The sequence below is a fragment of the Drosophila innubila genome (assembly GCF_004354385.1).
Source record: "Drosophila innubila isolate TH190305 chromosome 2R unlocalized genomic scaffold, UK_Dinn_1.0 1_C_2R, whole genome shotgun sequence".
NCBI classification, from domain to species: Eukaryota; Metazoa; Arthropoda; class Insecta; order Diptera; family Drosophilidae; genus Drosophila; species Drosophila innubila.
In genome coordinates, this window is record NW_022995374.1 from 18,946,484 (window position 1) to 18,966,695 (window position 20,212).

Consider the following 20,212-nt stretch of genomic DNA (forward strand, 5'->3'; position numbering starts at 1 on the left):
GACCGACCCAACGAACCAACAACTGTCCGAGAAAGGCCACAGCAATAAAGATAGAGAGTGAGAGAGCGAGAGAGAGAGAGAGAAAGGGTGAAAGAGAGGGAGGAAGAGAGAGAGAGGGGCAGAGGCAGAGGCTAACGTGGAAGACACACGTTGACGAGCATTGCCCGCTAAATTTGTGTATAATGACTACTTGAGAAAAGCAAAAGAGAAGAAAAAAACACAGCAACAACAGCAACACATGGGCAACAACAACAACAATGTGCACACACAAGAAATGTAATTTGTATAATTTGAGTCTCTTTTTTCTGGCGTTGACTGTGGGAAACGCGCCAAAAACACAAAACTAAACATAGAAGTTAAGCAACAACAACAACAACTGACAACAACAATCACAACCACCAACAAAAGTAAACGAATAAATAAAAAAGCTACACATTGGATTTAGAAGACGACACCAAGTGGATACTTAAGTCCTAAGTTCGCTTTCAGAATTTCACTAATCAAATAAAACATAAAGTAAAAATCAGAGAGAAAAAAGTTTTGCTTAAGCTTTCCGAAGATTGAATACAGATTGAATTGCAGAAAATATATATAGCAGCTGTATGCATATTATAGAAAGCCGATTTAGATATTTTTATGCTTGAATTTGCTAAAAAGTTTATTTTTCATAATAAGAACATAACTGAGCAATATTAAGGAATTTATTACAAATCGATTAATAACTCAATAAATTAATTAGTATTTCATGAAGAACATGAGGAAAGAAATATCTATGCCTCACTGGTGTAAATCCAAAATGTGAATCGAGTTTTAATTCAAAAGGAAGAAAAATCGGAAATTCTAAAAAAATTGATCATTGAGTTATAAGTAATGAGATTTTTAAAAACATTTTCATTTTTTAAAACAGTGTCAAGGGAAATAGTATGAGAAAAAAATGGACAATGAAGGCATTCTGATATTCTGCAAAGAAATCGGTTAAGTTTTGACAAAGTTATGGCAGTTTAATCATTTCGATATAGCATCAAGGAAAACGAAAATCGATTTAATTAACTCGATTGATCATAAAAAAAAGGATGTCGATTTTTAAGTATATCCATATGCGTATCACAACTATGCATGTCAGAGTTTTTCAGCATAAATTCTTAGACTTTCTCTACATATAGGAAATATGGAATAAATAAGTAACTATTATCTGATTATAAACTAAAATTAAAAATAATTTAATATAAAATATAATTTTTAAGAATAGAAAATATTTAAAATTAGGATTATCTAATTATATTAAACTCTTATATAGTTATGTGGCAGATGTGGCACTCACCTTGTGACTAAGCGGAACTTGCCACCGGTACCGGCGTGTCGGTAGCGGAGATTTGCACGGGCGGCTTTGACAAAGCGTCGCTGACGTTGACGTTGACGCTGGCAGCAGTTGCTGTTGTTGTTGCAGTTGCAGTTGCTGATGTTGCTGTTGTTGGTGTTGGCATGGACAGCGGCAAGGGAAGTGAGGCAGGTTTGTTGGGTGTTGCAGTTGTTGTGGCAGCTGCGGACACTGTTGTTGTTGTTGCTGCGGTTGTTGCTGCTGTTGTTGTTGCTGTTGTTGTTGCTGTTGCTGCTGTTGTTGTTGCTGCTGTTGACTCTTTGACATCAGTTTTAAGCAGATTATTGCTGCTGGGCAGCTTCTCTAAATCCGGCGTTTTGGCAGCAACAACATTTGCAACACTTGCAACACTGCTTGGTGGCGCCTCCTCGGCAAGTGCGGCAGCTTTGGCCTCGGCACGTATATTCAAATTGGCCGCCACTTGATCAATGGTTGTTGCTTTCTTTGTGGCACGCGGTGAAGTGGCAGCATTGCTGTTGTTGTTGTTGTTGTTGCTGCTGCTGTTGTTGTTGTTGTTGTTAGGACTGAGACACATTGTTGCTGTAGACAATTTGGACTTCTCCTCGGCTTTCACAGTCAACGGCTTGGCAGCAATGCTTGCTGCTGTTGCTGTGTTGGCAGCAACTGTAGCTGTTGCTGTTGTTGTGGTGCTGCTGTTGTTGCTGCTGTTGTTGCTGGTTAAGAGTGTGGCCTGATTGCGAAAGGCCAATGCCGATGGATTTGGTATGCTGCGCACTGAGGCATTTTGTGGTCGCACCAATGCATTCTTTGGTTTATTCTCATAGATGTTGCTGCTGTTGTTCTTGTTGTTGCTGCTGCTGTTGTTGTTGTTGCTGCTGTTTTTGTTGCTGCTGTTGCTGTTGTTGTTGTTGCTGTTGCCGGCCTTTATCGAGATCTTTTCGCGCGCTGTTGCCGATTCGGACAGCATATGCAGATTTTGAAGATCATCGCCAGCAGCAGCAGCAGCAGCGGCAGCAGCAACAGTGCAATTGTTGTTGTTGTTGGCGGATATGTTTTGCTTGATTTTATTTAGTGCTGCCTCCAAACTGTTGCTGCTGCTTGTTGCCGCTGCTGTTGTTGCTGTTGTTGTTGCTGTTTTGCGTCCTGTGCCCGCTGATAAATCAAGTATGTTGTCGGCATCCTTAGCTGCTGTTGTTGTACTGGCTGCAACATTGGTTTTTGCTGTTGTTGTTGCTGCTGCTGCTGCTACAAACGGCGGCCGAAAATCACGCAAACTTGTTTTCGACTTGTCCAGCAAAGTTGTGCCATTCGTTTTGCCAGTTGTTGTTGTTGTTGCTGTTGCTGCCGCTCCCGCTGCGATTGCTGTTGTTGCGGATTTCTTTGAATTCAGCTCAACTTTGGCTGCTGACTTTGATGGAAACGAGCGCAGATTTATTAAAGCAGGCGGCGATGTGCGATAAGCCGCATTGTTGTTGTTGTTGTTGTTGTTGTTGCTGTGGTTGCGTTGGTTGTTGTTGTTGTTGTTGCTGTTGCCGCGCTGTGCACTCAATGCAACTGACAGCGGCGGCGACTTGACAATTGCTGGCATGGGCAACGGCAACGGCAATGGCATTGCTGCTGTCTGAGCAACTGTTGCACGTTTCGCTGCCGGCTGCTTTGGTGGCCCCATCAAGCGTCCCGTTGCTGTAGCTAGCGCAGTTGTTGTTGCTGTCGCTGCTGCTGTCGCTGCAGCAGTTGTTGTTGTTGCTCCCAGACGCACAATCTCCAAGGCGGGCAGCGAATTTAAGCTGTTGCTCTCGTTATAGGGATAACTAAGACCATGCATTGCTGTTGTGTTGCGTTGTCGCGGTGTAATTGTCACAGAGCCGCCGCCAATGGTGGCTGTTGCTGTTGTTGGTGGACTGTAGCTGGTGGGGCACAACATGGGCATATTTGTTGGCTTGGACAAATCGGGACCATAGAGTCGCATTTGTCCCGCTTTCAATTTGGCCGCCAATTGTTGCTGATAATCGAGACGCGGCTGTTTCGCCAGCAACTGTTGCTGCTGTTGCTGCTCGTCCAAGGACAGCGTGCGCTTTGGCTGCTTATTGGCAGCACTGGCAATGGAACTGGGCGTGGAAAGGTAGCGTAGCATCTGATGTGGCGCCTGGCGAATTAAAGGAGCTTGTGGCACCGCAAAATGTGGTGTTGCTGTTGCTGTGGCTGTTGCAGTCAGCAACATGGCGTTGCTGTTGGCATTAGGACTTGCACAAGGCGTTAAGGATGGCTTGCGATTAATGTGACTCATGATCGGTTGTTTAATAGACTTCTGTGGAGCTGTTAGCTTTGATTTGGCTGCAGTTGCAGCAATTGCTGTTGCAGCGGCTTGTAGCGGCGGTGTTGCTGCCTTGGGCAACTGATTGCTGGCGGGGGCAAAGGACTTGAAGAGGCTCGGCGGCAAGGGCGGTGAGGCGGGTAAATTGCCAGCACGTTTATCCGTTGAATTCATGGAATTTCCCGCAGTCATCAAATTGTTGATACTACGCGCTTCCTCGCCCAATGTTCTATTGAGGACATTCAAGGATTCGCTCTCCTTACGCTGCACCTGCTCCTCCACCAATTTCAATTGATTGAGAGCGGCAATTTCTCCGCCAGCTAAAGAATGTGATCTCTTTAAATCCAATTTATGCGCCTTGTGATTATGCGTCGTTGTAATCTTCATTTTCATTTTGCCATCCGTTTGTGAGGAGATTTCCGCATGGAGTTTCTTGCGTTTACCATTCGCATCTTTAGGCTCCTTCGAGTGCTTCTTCTTGCGCTTGCGATGCGACGAGGAGGAGGAGGTGGTGGATGAGGCTGAATTGGAAGTGCCATTGGAACCATTCGTTGAAGAGGAACACGATGACATGGGCGAGGCATTGGGACTGTACTTTAAAGCCTCAGCAAGTGGAGTAGCTGGAGTAACTGGAGTAACGGGAGTAACTGCAGTTGTAGCAATGGCGGCGGGTTCAATGGGTTTCAGCCCAATATTCTTGGCATAAGTCTCCAGATCCAATTGCTGCTGCACATCCTCGAGTCGTGCATCCGCCGATTTGGGCATCGTTAGCTTCGCCTTCATGCTGGTCAGCTCAATCTTGAGCTTGGGCAGATTCTTTCTGTTTGCCGTCTTCAGCTCGAAGCCTTCCTCGTCCGCATAGCCCGCAGATTTGCTGAGTTGGGATTGTGGTATGCTCACCACAATGTTCATATTGGACACGCCCAGGCTAGACGGCTCCTCCGCTTCCGGTTCGCTCTTCACACGCAACAGGGGAGTCGAGGTGACTCCATAGTCACTATATCTCATGTCATTGCTTCGCAGACTCTTAAAATTGCTCAGAGATTGAGCTGCTTCCTCCGCGGAGCTCTCACGTTTTCCCGGTAGTGTCACTTGGGTCACCCTCTTGCTTTTGTTGACCTTCGTTGAGGATTTACTGCGGGTTTTCTGGGGCGGAGTGCGGGCTGGGAATTGAGTGTCCACCTCATCGGCAAAGGTCACAGACTTGCCACTCTTTGTGGCTGCCACAGCGGGTCTTAACTCAATATCCTGATTAACCTTTGATAAATTGTTTTCATCGTTTTTTGTTGTTTCGTTCTCATAGAGAAGAATTCGATATTGAAAGGACATCGGCGCGTGCTGCAGGATAAATTTCATAAGGAGAGAAAACAAGGGGAAAATATGGCAATTGTAGAGTTTTGTAGAGTGGAACTTAAACTAGCGGCACAATCCAATTTGCCAGTGGCTAATTTTCAATGACAATTCCCACCCTTTGTTTCCATTCCCCCTGTGTGGAAAACTCACCCGTTGCCAGTGGTAGCAATAGCCAACGTCCATTAGCGTCAGAGTTGGCGGCAATACCTCATCCTCATAGGTGACCTCGACCTCAACTTGTTTATTCTGCGCATCGATGTCGTACTTGGAGCAGAGAAACTGCTTCAAATGCATAACCCTCAACCCAGCTGGACACTGTAGGTAACACACTGGCGGCTTATCGGACGCCCTGCAGTGTTTCAGCATTGCAGGATGATATTCTAGCGATAAACTGTAAGCAAAAATAAAGAAAAACCATCCAGTTAGAGTTCGAAATATGCTGATAGGAAAGAAAATTAGGAAAAACAAAAGGAAGATTAGAATGATCTTAGAATAAACAATGGAAAAGATTTAATAGAAAATAAACGACCTTAAATTTAGTTAGAAACTTCGATATTCTCAAAGTTCTCTAAGAAATAATCAAGCATATAGTTATGAATTAGGTATTGTGATTATCTTGAACTTTTTTAAGAATTACAACTGAATTAGTTGTGAACTTGGAAAAATGAACACTTGCTTTTTGCAAGAATTCAATAAGGAATATTTTAAAAGTATAGAACTGTATTACGTATAAATACTTTTATAGAGCAGACCCTTCTTTTAATGTAAAGGAACTGAATGCTCAAAGTTCTCCAAGTAATGAATTACAATACTATAGATAAAATTGAAATATTGAATGATGTTAAAAAATAATATTATTTTTTAATGAATAAAATTTAAATAATTAAAATAAATAAATACTATTTAAAATAAGAATATTTTAATGCAGAATAAATTTGGAGGTAAAACCATGATAAAAATGACATTCCGCTTGAAAATCTGTAAGAATTTAGTGAAGTTATGAGAGGTAGAAGTTTTTGAAATAATATAAAGGGTTTAGTATGGAAAATTGGAGGATGGAGTGATGATGGTCGAAGAAAAAAAATTATTTAAATGAACAAAATTTAAATGCAGATTACATTTGAATGTTAAATCATGAACAAAATGACATACCGCTTAAAAATCGGTTAAGATTTGATAATGTTATGAGTGTTCATAGTTTTGAAAAATGTTAAGGGTAAAGAAAAGAAATACGGGGGAACTACTCAGTTAAAGAAGTATTGGAAAAATTAAAAAGCTGCATATTCTATTGTAAAATTAAGATGGAATTAGCAAAAAAGATCTTCTATCTTGTAAAACGAAACTATATGAAAATAAAGTTACCTTATAGGCTCTGCCGGCGTAAAGAACTCCTGTTCCTTGTCCGTTTTCAGCACATCTTCAGCATCGAGTTCCTTGTGCTGTTCCTCAAACTCAACAAGACGATCGCATTCACGTTGATAGAGACCCGGTACCATTTTATAAATCAGAGCACGCAAAGTGTCATCGGATCTGCATGGGACAAACCATTGATTAAGTAGTTGCTAGGGAGCGGGGTGAGAGAGGCAGAGAAAGAGGGAACTGACACCTACCTTAGGTTATCTTCGGTGATCTGTTTGCCACCGCTTCCCTTGCACTGTGGACAATAAACATCGCGTAGCAAATGCTTCAAAATGCAACTGCGACAATCTGAAATTGAAGAATTTTTCCAAGTTGGAAACTGAATTTCCGTGTGGTGGAATGTGGATTGTGGGTAGTACTTACATGTGTGATAGCAATAGTCGACTGTTGTGGGATCTATCATATAACCGAGACAAATGCGACAGGTTAAAAGGTCATTGAACTCTCCCAAATCCCGTCGAAATCCCGTAGTTTGTGTATTCTCCATTTCGCTAGAGATTTTCTTGTGCGTTGTCTCACTTTTAAGTTGCATTTCTAGTGAAATTTTTGTTAGCCTCTCTTTGAATTAATTTCAAGATATTTGCATGTCCTGCAAGTAAGATAAGAAAGGTCAAAGATTAGAAATGGAGAGTGAGAAGGAAGACAAGGAAGAGTCGAAAACATGGCCTGACGTATTTAAAAAAAAAAAAAAAGAATTTGCTTCTGAAAAAGTATATAAAAATATAATTCACACTTTACTTGTTTTTGAGATTCAGAGAAAATATAAATAGGATCACAAAAAACCAAAATAATTCCCATTAAAAATGTTTTTCTCAAATACTACTCAAATTCTATAAATCCAATCATTCACTTCATAAAGATTCTTAAACAAACTAGAATTGTTTTTTTTTTTTAAATAATCTTAATATTAATAATCAAGAAAAACTTGAGATTCTTTAAAAACTTTTATGAACAAATCAAGAAAATTAGAAAAAACTATTTAGAATATAATACAATTTCTTTGTATAAAATTAAGCTTCGATTTGAAACACAATTTTAGATTCAGAAATTTCGAAAATCGATCCACAAAACGACGTCTTGGTCTAACTTGTCTAAAATTTTGGAAATTTGCAGATCTGTTTGTAAGCCACAAAGTAAGCAAAGTTTGAAGACAAAGAAGTTAAGAAAAAGTTGTAAAAACTCAACTGTGAGAAACAACATAAAGCAAAATCCCATCAACCATCATCACTAGACCATCATGACCATTATAACCATCATCATTATCATCATCATCAGCCATGAACAACATCATTGTGGTTGGCGCTGTCAAACAACAAAAGCCACATATAAAGATTGTCTATGTAGAGTTAAGAGAGTGTATCTTTGTATCTTTGTATCTCTCTATCTGTAGCTGTATCTTCAACATTGTGGCAACAACGTCAGCAGCGGCACAAGACACAAGACACTAGAAACGAAAAACTTTAGACTAGTAAGTCAGCCATCCATGAATCGGAACAATGCCGAAAAACAACAAATACGAATACGAATACGACTACGAATATGAAAATACAACTATAGTGCAACAAAAAGTGTAGAGAAGAACAAAAACGTAACTCATACGCGGGTCAACCAAAGAGGGAAGTGGCAAGAGTGGATAGAGAGGGAAGTGGAAGTGGGAAGAGAGGGAATTGGGAAGTGGGAAGACACGAGAGGGGGCTGCTGGGCTTTCGGAGCACAAGCGACGTCCTTCGTGTCACACAGAGGGCACCCTACAAACCTCACACACTCACACACACAAACACACACACACACACACACACACACACACACACACACACACACACAGAAAGCAAACGATTGTTCACTCGACGTATGTACTTGAATCTAGTTTTAGGTTTTTACTTCGTCGTCGTCGTGCAAACGAATAAAGTACGAAAATTACGCTCTTGTGCCCTACACACACACACACACACACACACACACACAACACACACACACAAAGAGTTGCCGATGATAATGATGGATACTAATGATGATAATAATGATTATAATAATTATGTGGGTAGCGAGTTGTGTGTGTGTGTGTGTGTGTGTGTGTGGATCATCAAGCTAGCAGGTTGAAGCGCCGCTTTGCCACAAGAATTGGAATCTGAGTCTGAATCTATGCCACAGTCAAAGCTTTTCATAAAGATAATGATGATGAAGAGATTTGTATGAAACAAAAGCTGCAAATGTCATGATGTCAATCTATTATAAATGTACATAGCATACAAGATGTGTTTGTGTGTGTGTTTGTGTGTGTGGAGCTTAGAAGCTTACAGAATACTAATTGTAACCGTTGGATAAATATCCTATAATTTGTCATGCTAAATACAATTAGATAAATACACGTAGATACATCAATACTCTCATATGATGTATGGATATATTAGATTTTTAAATAATTGAATGCTTAGCTGTAGTTATAAGCTGGCTAATACTCTATAATTAGTTTTAGAGAGCACTAAAAATATTCTATAGATATTCAGATTGAACGAGAATAATAATATTATCTTCACTTAATGTATGTTTTTTTTTTCAACACTTTCCATTTTAGTTACATAATTTTTATTTAGCTCAGTGAATTAGAAAAGTAAATATATTCGCTGCTATCCTTAAAATATATATCTTTATAACATTGTACAAATTCTTTAGGTATTTAGAATGAGGAAAAGAACGTTCATACTATATGTGCTCTAGAATTTCAGACTAGACATGATAAGTTAATCTATATGCTAAAACAATCAAAATTGGCATAATATAATTATAAAATACAACTGAAGAACATTGCATTTTTTCTCTAGATTCCAAGACTGTGCGATAAAAGAGGATTTAGTTTAAAAATATTTTGTGACCAAATTTGTAGACTGAATAAAACAATAGTGATATTCTGTATAATTTTAAGCATTCAACTTGAGAATATAGAGTTAACATGTTAGATATGTTAAACTGAACGAGAACAGTTAACAGTTCATAATATCAAACGTGTCATTAGAGAATCTGAATAATTTTTTTTAATATATTGAACATATCTGAAGAGAAAATTCAATACATTATAATAGAATGATCACATAGATTTTCAGACTTAAGGGGAAAAATGGTTATAATATGTACAATCTTGAGAATAGAATAAAAGAATATTAAAACTTTTCTATAGATTATCATTTAAACTGAAGAAAACTCAAAAACTGTTTGGAAAATTGTTACGAAACAGAGACAAAACACCATCTATAAGAACTTTAGATTTTCTTAGGTTAAGAATGAAGTAGATTCTTCATTTTTCGAATTAAATACCTGGAGTAATGATATAATATTCTCCTATGTTCAAACTCAAGCTGTAGGGCAAATAAAAGTCGCCTTGTATTCGTATTCGTATTTATTCTTATGCTGCCCACTTTTGCCCCGTTTTGCCTTTGACATGTATTTTCGCTTTGTACGTTGCACGCTCACGCGAAACTGGCACGAAAGCAGCTGGCAAAAGGGAAGACGAAATAGGCGGCAGAAGTGACAACAAGACAAGAGACGAGATGAGAGAAGAAACGAATGAAGCTGCGATGCTTCTAGCAAAACAAAAAAAACAAGAAACGAAGGCAAAAACAAAAACAAAAGCAAAAGCAAAGTGGGGGAAAACTAAGCCAACATACAAAGTGGGCAGAAGGATGGGCAAAGTGGGCAGATATGCGTACAGTGATTCTCAGATTATTTGACCCACTACACTTACATATTACTAACTTTATGTGCATATATATTTTTAAAATATTTTTTATATATTAATTAAATTTAGAATCAAATGTTAATTCTTTTATTTATTTGTGTAATTTTAAATTTAAAATGTTATAAAAAGAAAGGCTTAAAATTAAAAACTAAAATCAAAGTTTAAAAATTAAAACTGAAAATATAAAACAAATATTTAAAAAAATTTTGAAAAATGTAAATAGTAAATACATTAAGTCAAGAAACTATTTTGACAAGATAAAAAATCACATATTAGATTATTTTAAATTAAATTCGATGAAAATTATTTTTAAGTTTTTAATTTGTTCTTTAAACCATATATTTGAACAATATAAAATGAATTTAATAAAATATTCATAAAAATTATATATTTATTGCAAGAGATTTTGATTTTGTCAAAACACTTGCTTGACCAACTGTATAAACAGATGCTGTGTGGGGTGGGGATGATGGGGAAGTACGGAACGTAAGAAAACTGGACACTGTTGTTGTGGATTATAAGAAAAAGTGCAAATGTTGCAGTTGGGAATGAGAATTAGAATAAGGATAATGTGAATGTGGAAACTAAGTAAACACTGTAGTCATTCAACAGCGTATACGCCTACACACACACACACACACACACACACACACACACACACACAAATATGTACATATACATATAAAGTAAGTGCTTTGTTAAAGTGGCCCACAGTGCCGGTCTTTGGGAGGATACAACGATGTTTTGATGACGTCTTCAATGTCGCTGACGTTTTGAGTTTCGTAAAAGGCTCTCACACACACACACAGAGAGTGGCAGAGAGAGAGGGAGAGACGAAGACGAAGTGACAGTGACGAAATGGCCACAGCTTATAACAAAAAGTGGAAGGAGGCTTGCCGCGCTGTTATCGCTATCGAAACGAAGCAATAATAAAAACAATAACAACAACGAGAGCAACTGGCGCCGGCACGAGCGAAGTTTACAAAACCGACCCGTTGGGTGGTTGCTACATACAAACACACAAACACACACGCACACACACAAACTTACACACGACGCGCACGCAACAAGCTTTGCCGATGACAAGAGACAAGACACGAGACGAGACGAAACGAGACGCGAAATGTTACATTGAAAATATAAATAAGAGAAAAAAAATGTATAAAATACTCTTGCTTATGAAACTTGCGGTGTGTCCACAACAGCAGCCGCTGAAAATACAACTGAAAGCAATGCACGAAATTCAAATGCTACGTGCGCTTACGCTACATTCGTGTTTCTGTCTCTCTCTCTCTCTGTGTGTGTGTGCGCGCTCGTACTCGCATTCGTACTCGTACTCGCCGCGCAATTGAGGCGAAACGAGCACACGACGACACAAATTTGTATCTATTCGCCGCACACACATATCAAGAGAGAGAGCGCCCGCTCAACGCCCCAAAGCAGCCCACTGCTGAGAGCGAGCGAGCGAAAAACAACCAAAACAAAACAACACAGCAGAAAGCCAAAACAAAACTTTCTACAATTTGCGCGCGCGTTTTTCGCCTTCGCCGCAAAAATATTAGTTTCGGTTTTTCGGTCTTGAAATCGCCGCAATGTGCGACGAAAATTCCAACATACATATACACACACACACGCACGCACACACACACACCACTGCATTTGTCACGTGTATGTGTGTTTACAAAATTTTCAGCTTGAGCATAATTTGATTTTTCGTTACATTTCGCCGCGCTCGCCGCGCAATCAAAAGCAAAGTGAAATTTTCTTCTTATTAGAAATGTACACAACGCAACTACAACAACAATAACAACGTTGTTTTGTGCTACGACGCAAATTGTTAACACTGAACACACGTTTCGACAGTTGCTGCTTTGCCGGTTTTTTTTTAGAGATGTTAAAATCAATTTGACGCAAAGACATAAATCGATTCAAAGCAATTGATGAACTCTTCTTCTTACTTTATAACACTTGCCGACACTTACACACACACATACCAAAACAGCCACTGTGTGTGTGTGCTGCTGCTGCTGCTCTTATCGATTTCTCATACACACGTTTTTATTATCACGAACTGAGATTTTTTCGAAGCGCACTCTCTCTCGCTCTCTCATTTACACGCACAACGAAATTTGACTTTTCTCCGTCCACACAAAGTGCACGGCACGAAAACTGTTCAAAGACTGATTCTGATTAGACTTGCCAACGACTTCGGCACCGACAGCACGCTGTCGCTGTTCGCTGTTCGCGTCTGCGCCTGAGAGACCATCGCGAGAGCGAGAGCAAGCGAGAGAGCGAGACAAAGTGTTGGTCTGTTGCCGTTTCACGCCATTGCTGTACCCGCCCACCCTGCGGCTGTTGTGAGGCTTGATTGGCTGCGAGTGCCATACGTTCGGCTGTTCGGCCGTTCGGCAACGACACGAACACATCGGGTCTCTGTCTGGTGCGACGCGTTTCGTATGCGAGTTGCGTTCGCTGCGCTGCTTTTAACTTTTTTTTGGGGTGGCTGTGCGTTGTGTGTCTGTTCGTGTGTATGTGTGTGTGGGCGCTGCTTTTTAATTGAATTCAACTGTCAAATGAGAGATTAACGCTTTAGCATTGACGCTGGCAGCGACAGCGGCAGAGCAGCAGCGACGCGTCGCGGCGTCGTGCCAGCTACGTATTGGCCTTGGCGTTTATTTTAATTATCGCGAATTCTCGTTCTCTCTTGTTGTTGTTGTTGTTTTGTCTCTCTGTGCGTTGGGCATTTTGTATAAAATATGAAGTCAACACACATGTAGCCATATGCAAAAAAGGTAACATCCTCTCCATCCACACACACACACACACATGTATCTGTGTATCTTTTTATCTGTATCTGCATCTCTGCCTGTCACTGACACCACTTGACACATGAAGCCTACTTCACTTCACACTCTTTATTCGTTTTGACAGCCGCCTTAAGGGCGAAAAATGTGGAAAAACAAATTTTATGCTCGCATTTTTTTTATTGAATTTGAATTGAAAACGACTTTAACGAGTGCCGAAAATTTGCATTTCAAAGGATTGCGGAGACATCGACAAGTGCCATATGAAATGTCCTTGAAGATTCAGCACGTTATAACGTCGATTTCAAGGCTCTTTAGGCATTAATATGCATAGCAGTTGATCCACAAAAAAGATACGAATTTTCAGAGTCATACAGTTTGATAAATGATGCTGAAAAATTATGTATCTAAGAGATACTTTGTGCACACATAACCATTAGTCAGTCTAACGTAAAGAAAATAAACATGTGTTTTGTTATCCTTGGGCATATTGGCTAAAAAATTGTGAAAATTATAAAAATAATTCGATTAACTCCCCGTAGATTGCTAAATTCAAAGTCCGAACAACTTCAAACTTCTATAACTTTATCAAAGCTCAACAAATTTTCAAAAGCAATGTCATTTTCGTCATGATTTGGCTTCAAATTTGATTCTGCATTTAAAATTTGTTTATTCAGGAATTTTAATTATTTTCGACCACCATCCAATTTTCCATATTAATTTTCTATGCCTCTGTTGTATTTCATAACACTTTGACCTCTTATAACTTTACCAAAACTCAACCGATATCCATGTGGAATGTCATTTTTAAATTTAATTAACTTTTTCTCTCTGGATTTTGATTGCGATTTTGATGTTGGAATTTTGAAAATCTAAAATTTTAAATCTCAGATTTTCACTTATAATTATATCGTAATTTGTATAAAACAACACTTTAGACTTGATTCTGAATCGTGCCAAATTGTTCACAAATTTGGACTTTCTAACATAACATCTTTAGCTCAAATGTCTGACCAACTTTAAACTTTGTTCAAACTCAGCCGATTTTTAAATGGAATCCAATTGGTTTTGTATTTAAATTTTATTAAGTTAGAAATTTTTTATTTTATACGACCAACATCCAATTTTTATGACATTTTAATTTAGAGCAATTCTTGGGCCTACAAATTCTTAATAATTGATAGATCCATGAATCTATTTTTTTTCTTTAATTTCTTTGTTTTCTCTGTTAGCGCCTAATAATTTCTGTATATAAAACAGATGAAATTTATACTTAATAGCTTTAATAGAGTGCCTACCTGCCATTTTCAAGCATATCAATAGAAAACATGCATCAAATAAAGCCTTTGATTAAATTTCAGTTAATTAATGCGTGCTTGAAATGTATCCATGGTTTCTCAGGCAACAGTTACACATTATGAAGATGCAGTGAACCAACAAAAACCACTGCAGTCTATTGCATGTTAACGTAATTATGTCACATGCACTGCTTTATCAATGGGGATCCCATGTGGGCCGAGACACTTTAGCCAAGTGTCTAACGGCTGAACTGCATTTGACTTCAGTCCATAGACAAGTGTCTATGTGTGTGTGAGTGTGAGTGTCCTTGCAACCCAGCTGGATACGAATCCCACTGGCCCAATGAATAATTAATGAGTATGTGTGTGTGTGTGTGTGTGTGTAGCAACTGGTTGTGGTTTTGTCTATGCGGTTGCCTATGCAACGTTAGGAGTTCATACTTCGCATTCCACAGACACTTCTGTCTACAGATACATTTTGCATACGCTTAAAGGTCAGGCTCTGTTTCAAAATTATTAATTTTCAAGTGCATTTAAAGTACGCATGCCACACTGAAAACAAGAACATTTAAATTCATTTTTTTGTGTCGCATTTTTAGACTAATAATCTTAGTTCTGAGATTTAAGAATATGCTTGCTACACTGGAAAGAAAAATCAAGAACATTCATTATTCATCATTCATTCAACATTTTTCGTTCTGAGTCGAAAATCTTTAATAAATCTCCTTTATCGGTGTAGATTTTTATTATATTCCATAGTCATTTTATGTATTTTACAGGGTTTCATTTAAAATTTTTTATTGCAGTCTGTATCAAAAGAATTAATTTAAAAAGGATTAAGAATACGCATGCTATACTACAAAAAAAATTCTAAAATCAAAAACATTAATCTTAAGTATTTTAACTAAATCTCGTAGTTCTGAGATCAGCGTCCTGATTTAAGAACCTTTATTTTATTAGTGTAGATTTTTATTTCACTCCATTGTCATTTTATGCCATTTGGGAGAGTTTCATTTATCTTTTACACCCACTGTAAGGCGTTAAATATGAAAATAATTTTGACAGGTGCGCTTATTACGTCTCTTTTGTGGCAATTAATGTCCCAGTTCCTGCCTCCCCCGATATCACCCCGATTCACGGTCTTGCCACAATTAGGCAGAATGTATTCTCAAAGTGACATTTATCATAAAGGGCGCATAATTTATTAGGAAAATTGCGCACACAAAAAGACAAAGATAGTCTTATATAGATGTTCAAATGCCAACGAAAGAGAGCGAAGGTTGAAAGAGATAGAGAGAGGGAAAATATGCACGACTTGCAATAAAAATATAAAAAAAAAAACTGAAATGAAATGAGAAAAAAATTAAGGGTATAAACAAGCGAGTAAACATGAAAGATTTGCGGATTGCTTGGATAAATATGTATTTCGAAAGGCAGCGCACAACAACAAATCTGTGAAGTATCTTTCCATATTAACCCTCAAAAACACAGTGTATTTGCCTGAATGTGTGTGTGTGTGTGTGTATGTCTGGATTCGAATACGTAATGAGCACTTGCGGTACACGTAAATGCGGCACTACGTCTAAAGCAGCTACACAAAACAACAACAACCACAACTGACTACAGCAGCAGCAGCAGCCGTCGGCTGCTCACTCACCACTGCCACTCACTCACCACAGCAAACACACACACACTCACTCACACAAATGCTACGCTTTCTTGCTATTGCTTTTGACTCGTCGTTCATCGTTCCCATTTAACGTTGGCTGTGCACACAAGCCCCAGTGCCCAATTTAGTCAGCAACATGATATTTATATAAGCAAACTTACAGAGGAAAAATAGAAAATTGTAATTTTTTATATTATATCTTTTTTGTCAGCTATAAATTAAAATTAATTATAATACAATTCATTTATTAATGGTACATTCTTAAATTATATTGTATTTAATCTTTAATTAACTTCTTTTCTCTGTTCACTATTTTTAGTCGACATTATAAATAAAATAAATATATACAAATAATTAAGAGATTTAGCTTGTACATATTTGTACATATTACTAAAATATAATAAACAAACAATTAATTTAATTAGTTTCGCTTGTCATCCAATTTTCTAGTGGGTCGCTTGTTTTTGCGTTGCTTCATGTCGTGCTCTGGCTTTGGGTCTCTGGGCAGCATACAAAATGTACTGCTGACGTTGGCAGCAGCAGCGACAGCGGCAAGTTTCACGTCGTGCGCAAACATGGCGATGGCGTTGCGTTTTGCGTTTGCATTTGCTTTTTCGCATTTGGCCAGTCTACAGATATAGCAAGATATATGTGTGTGTGTGTATGTATGTACATTGTACAATATTTACTTTTAAATTGCAGGCAGGCAGGCAGGCCAGGCTGTTGAGAGGCCGTCGTCCAGCCCCAAGTGCAACCCACAGCCCGCACTCTCCTCATACACACAACCACCACTTCGGTCGCAGCCGCTGCGCTGACGTCGGCAGCGACTGCGGCATATTTACATTTTGATTGGGAAACTGTTGAGGCGCATTTTGACGCCGCATTCGTGGGTGTAGTTTAAAATTCTGCTGCCGTTGCTATTGTTGTTGTTGTTCTTGTTTACGGCTGCTCTTTCTGTTGTTGCTTTTGCCTTTTTCGCTTCATTTCGTTTTCATGCACAAGCCACGCATACACGTATGCATACATACATACATAGCTTTTGTTGTTGCGCTGCTTTTTGCTTTTGTCCAATTATAATTAGTTTCGATTTATCACACGACATTATTGAGACAAGCAACAATAACAACAAACCGGAGAGAACGGTAAATGATTAATTGATCAAGCCAACAAATCTCTAATCTCTTAACAATCGGTATACTATTTGTCATACGCTTACAGTTACTCAGGTAACTAATTTGACAAATTAAAAACTATTTATTCCTTAAATTAGTATTATTAAAATAAAAGATATTTACATACATTTTAAAAATAATACAACTAAAATTGCAAATATATTTTATCGACTATTCTATTTTTATTTGGTTTATTAAAGTTCCTTATAGTTCTTAGTATAAATTTAAAAAAAAAATTCATAAGAAACTATTTTTAAAAATAAATAACACATTTATTCTGTAAGTAAAATAACAGATTTTTCCTGTCATTTTTTTCATTATTGTATTATGAATAGTTATAATTTTAAAATTGTCTTACTTTATAAAAAATGGATGTTGTCTTTTTAGCAAAATAAAATTAAATAAATACATTTTAAAAGTAATAAACATATGCGTTTTATCTCTTATTTCTGTCCAAACATTTACTTGACCTACTGTAGATATCCGCAAGAGCGTATTTGCTATTTTTAATTTTGAAATTAAATATTTTCAGGTATTTTTCGCCGTCGCATAATTGAAATTTCAACGTAATTTTTCATAATTATTACGTAATGCCGGTTGACTGTAACTGTGACCTGTGGGATTAGTCACACCCCCCACCCCCATACCCAGCCACAATAAACCGCGACTTTTAAAATTATGGCACTAATTAGTTTATGAATGTTGTGCGACGCCGACGTCGCCGTCAACGTCAACGCCGACGACAAACTCGCCGCCTTCTCATCCGGGAAGGGGCTGAAAAATTCCAATTTGCTGACAAACACAGGGTGACACAGGGGGTTGAATGGGGTGAGGGTTGAGGGGTGTGACGGGTGTTTGTTGGCTGATGTCTGTTTTCCCCTAGGATGTTGCGAAATGTGCAATTTAAGAGATTAATTTGTTGCCGCATTGTTGATCCTCCTCTTCTGCTCTTCTCCTCTTCTCTCTTCTCCTCTTTGTTGCTGTTTAATCTCTGACGCAGTTACGTAACTTTTAAATCCCAATTAAAGTGGATTTAAATAGCTTGGAATGATTTTCAAGAGCCTTTTCCCAAATGCCTCGAGCGCTACACAAATTTGCATAATTATATTAAGAATGTTTGCCGAATTCAAGCTTAAATCTGAAAATACATACATTGTACTTATAAAAACATATTTACTATACGCAGAAAAACTTTCAGTTGTAAATTGTGGAATTGGTTTCAGTTATTAAAGGATTGGAACACTCTTTACTTCTTGTCTTTTAAGACCTTGAAAGTTTCCACGCACAAAATGATAGTTTTCTATTGTAAATATTCACGGTTCCTATGTTTTTTTTTGGAAAGTAGGATGATAAATACACGAAAAATTTTGGAACTATAAATACTTATAAATTAATTCAGTAAATCACAGCTTAAATAAGAAAAGAATGTATGTTAGATTATGTGAGTTAAGAGAATATTACATAGATATGGATAAACCATAAATGATAAATTCATCACTCTTCACTCATTGGTATAATAGTATAGTCGCTTTATAATAAGAAAAAACTGCATATAACTAACAATAACTAATAAAAATTGTATTGAATTTCGTTTCGAGAAAAAGAGATTTCTATGTAGTTTCTCTCATTTGCTTAGAACTCTTTCTTAATATATATTGTGCATTAATATTATTATCCGGCTAAGATAGATTATTTTTTTATAACTCTAAGCTGCTACTTAATTTACTACTATTTTAAGCGTACTTTCTTTTTATTTGTAACTATCAAAACTTGGTTTGTTGAATAAATATGTAAATTCTTTATGTATTCTATAATAATTTCGAACTAGTTTTCCACAGTCCAATAATAACAATGACAACATTCTAGTTCTTAAAACATTTTTATCAGCAATCATTAAAAAACAAAATTCTTGTAAAGGCTAAAGTCGAGACACCGTCTATAAGCTTACCCGTAACATACTTTTAGGAGCTTGTACTGCTTTAAATATTAAAAACTTTAATTAGCCATTACTGCCGTTCTAATGGTCCGATCTTGCTGCAATTAAGTGGGATAATAGATAATAATAACAGATAACTATAATTAAAGCAAAAAACTTATTATCTGAAAAGTTGTAGGCATGGCGGTCTTTCGCGGTTAGTGGGGGCGAAAGGGTGAGTGGCAAAAATTTAAAACAAGCTTGACCAGCTCCAACTCAATTAAAGTCGGTGTGCCAAATTATGTTGCTCTGTCTCTAATAGTCTCTGAGATACTTTTGTTTATACAGACGGACGGACGGACAGACGGGCAGACAAACATGTCTATATCGACTCGGCTATCAAGATCAAGAATATATATACTTTATAGGGTGGGAGATGCGTCCTTCTCCCTGTTACATACATTCCAACGAAGTCAACATACCCTTTTACTTATTTTTTAAGTAACGGGTATAAAAACGGACGGAATTCGAAAACGCCTACATAAGTTCACTCAAGAGTTGTTAGTCAGGAGGTTTCGAAGATATGCTTTATAATTTAGAGTAGCTTTAATTCTTCATAATATAAATCAAATAAGATTTCTATTTTAAATTCATACATATGAACTTTTTAAATGTTCATGGTGTTAGATTGAATTAATTGCATTCGCGTTATAAGAAATATTAAGACATATAAATTTGCTACAAATAGTTTCTACCAAAATGTATGTCTCATAATGGTTTCGTGTCAAGACCAGATACATAAGGCGTCAAACTTAAGAGGCTTATCTCAATTAAACCCTCGACACGAAAATTGCCAACTCATTGTGAAATACTACACAAAATGGGGGAGTTTATTCAGTATTTGCAGGGGTGAAAAAATAGGAATCTATCTAACGATTTGTTCTCTTTTAATTGTTTTACAAAATGTCGAATTATTGAACTAACAAAAGAAGTATCGATATTTTGAATTTAATTGATTTTTGATGTAGTAACATTTATTTTTATAAAATCTGTATATTAAAAATTAAGAATACCGTCAACAGATTCATCATTATAATGCATAAAATTCCAAATTTATATATAAACTCTACCGACGGAATACAGCAGAAAACAGGTAAACTTTTATCTCCCAATTTTTTATAATATTTGCAATATCA

General features: G+C 37.4%; 1 protein-coding gene across 1 annotated transcript; it reads right to left on the reverse strand.

Annotated features, from left to right (window-relative positions):
- Positions 1-1,328: 1,328 nt before the first annotated feature.
- On the reverse strand, positions 1,329-12,334 carry LOC117783746 (protein suppressor 2 of zeste). Its single transcript, XM_034621290.1, has 7 exons — positions 12,117-12,334; positions 6,789-7,014; positions 6,617-6,713; positions 6,369-6,536; positions 5,157-5,397; positions 1,543-4,991; positions 1,329-1,419 (listed from the first exon to the last, which is right to left on the reverse strand). Exons 2-7 carry the CDS (start codon positions 6,955-6,957, stop codon positions 1,329-1,331), a joined length of 4,215 nt encoding a protein of 1,404 aa, XP_034477181.1. The 5' UTR covers positions 6,958-7,014; positions 12,117-12,334.
- Positions 12,335-20,212: the final 7,878 nt, after the last annotated feature.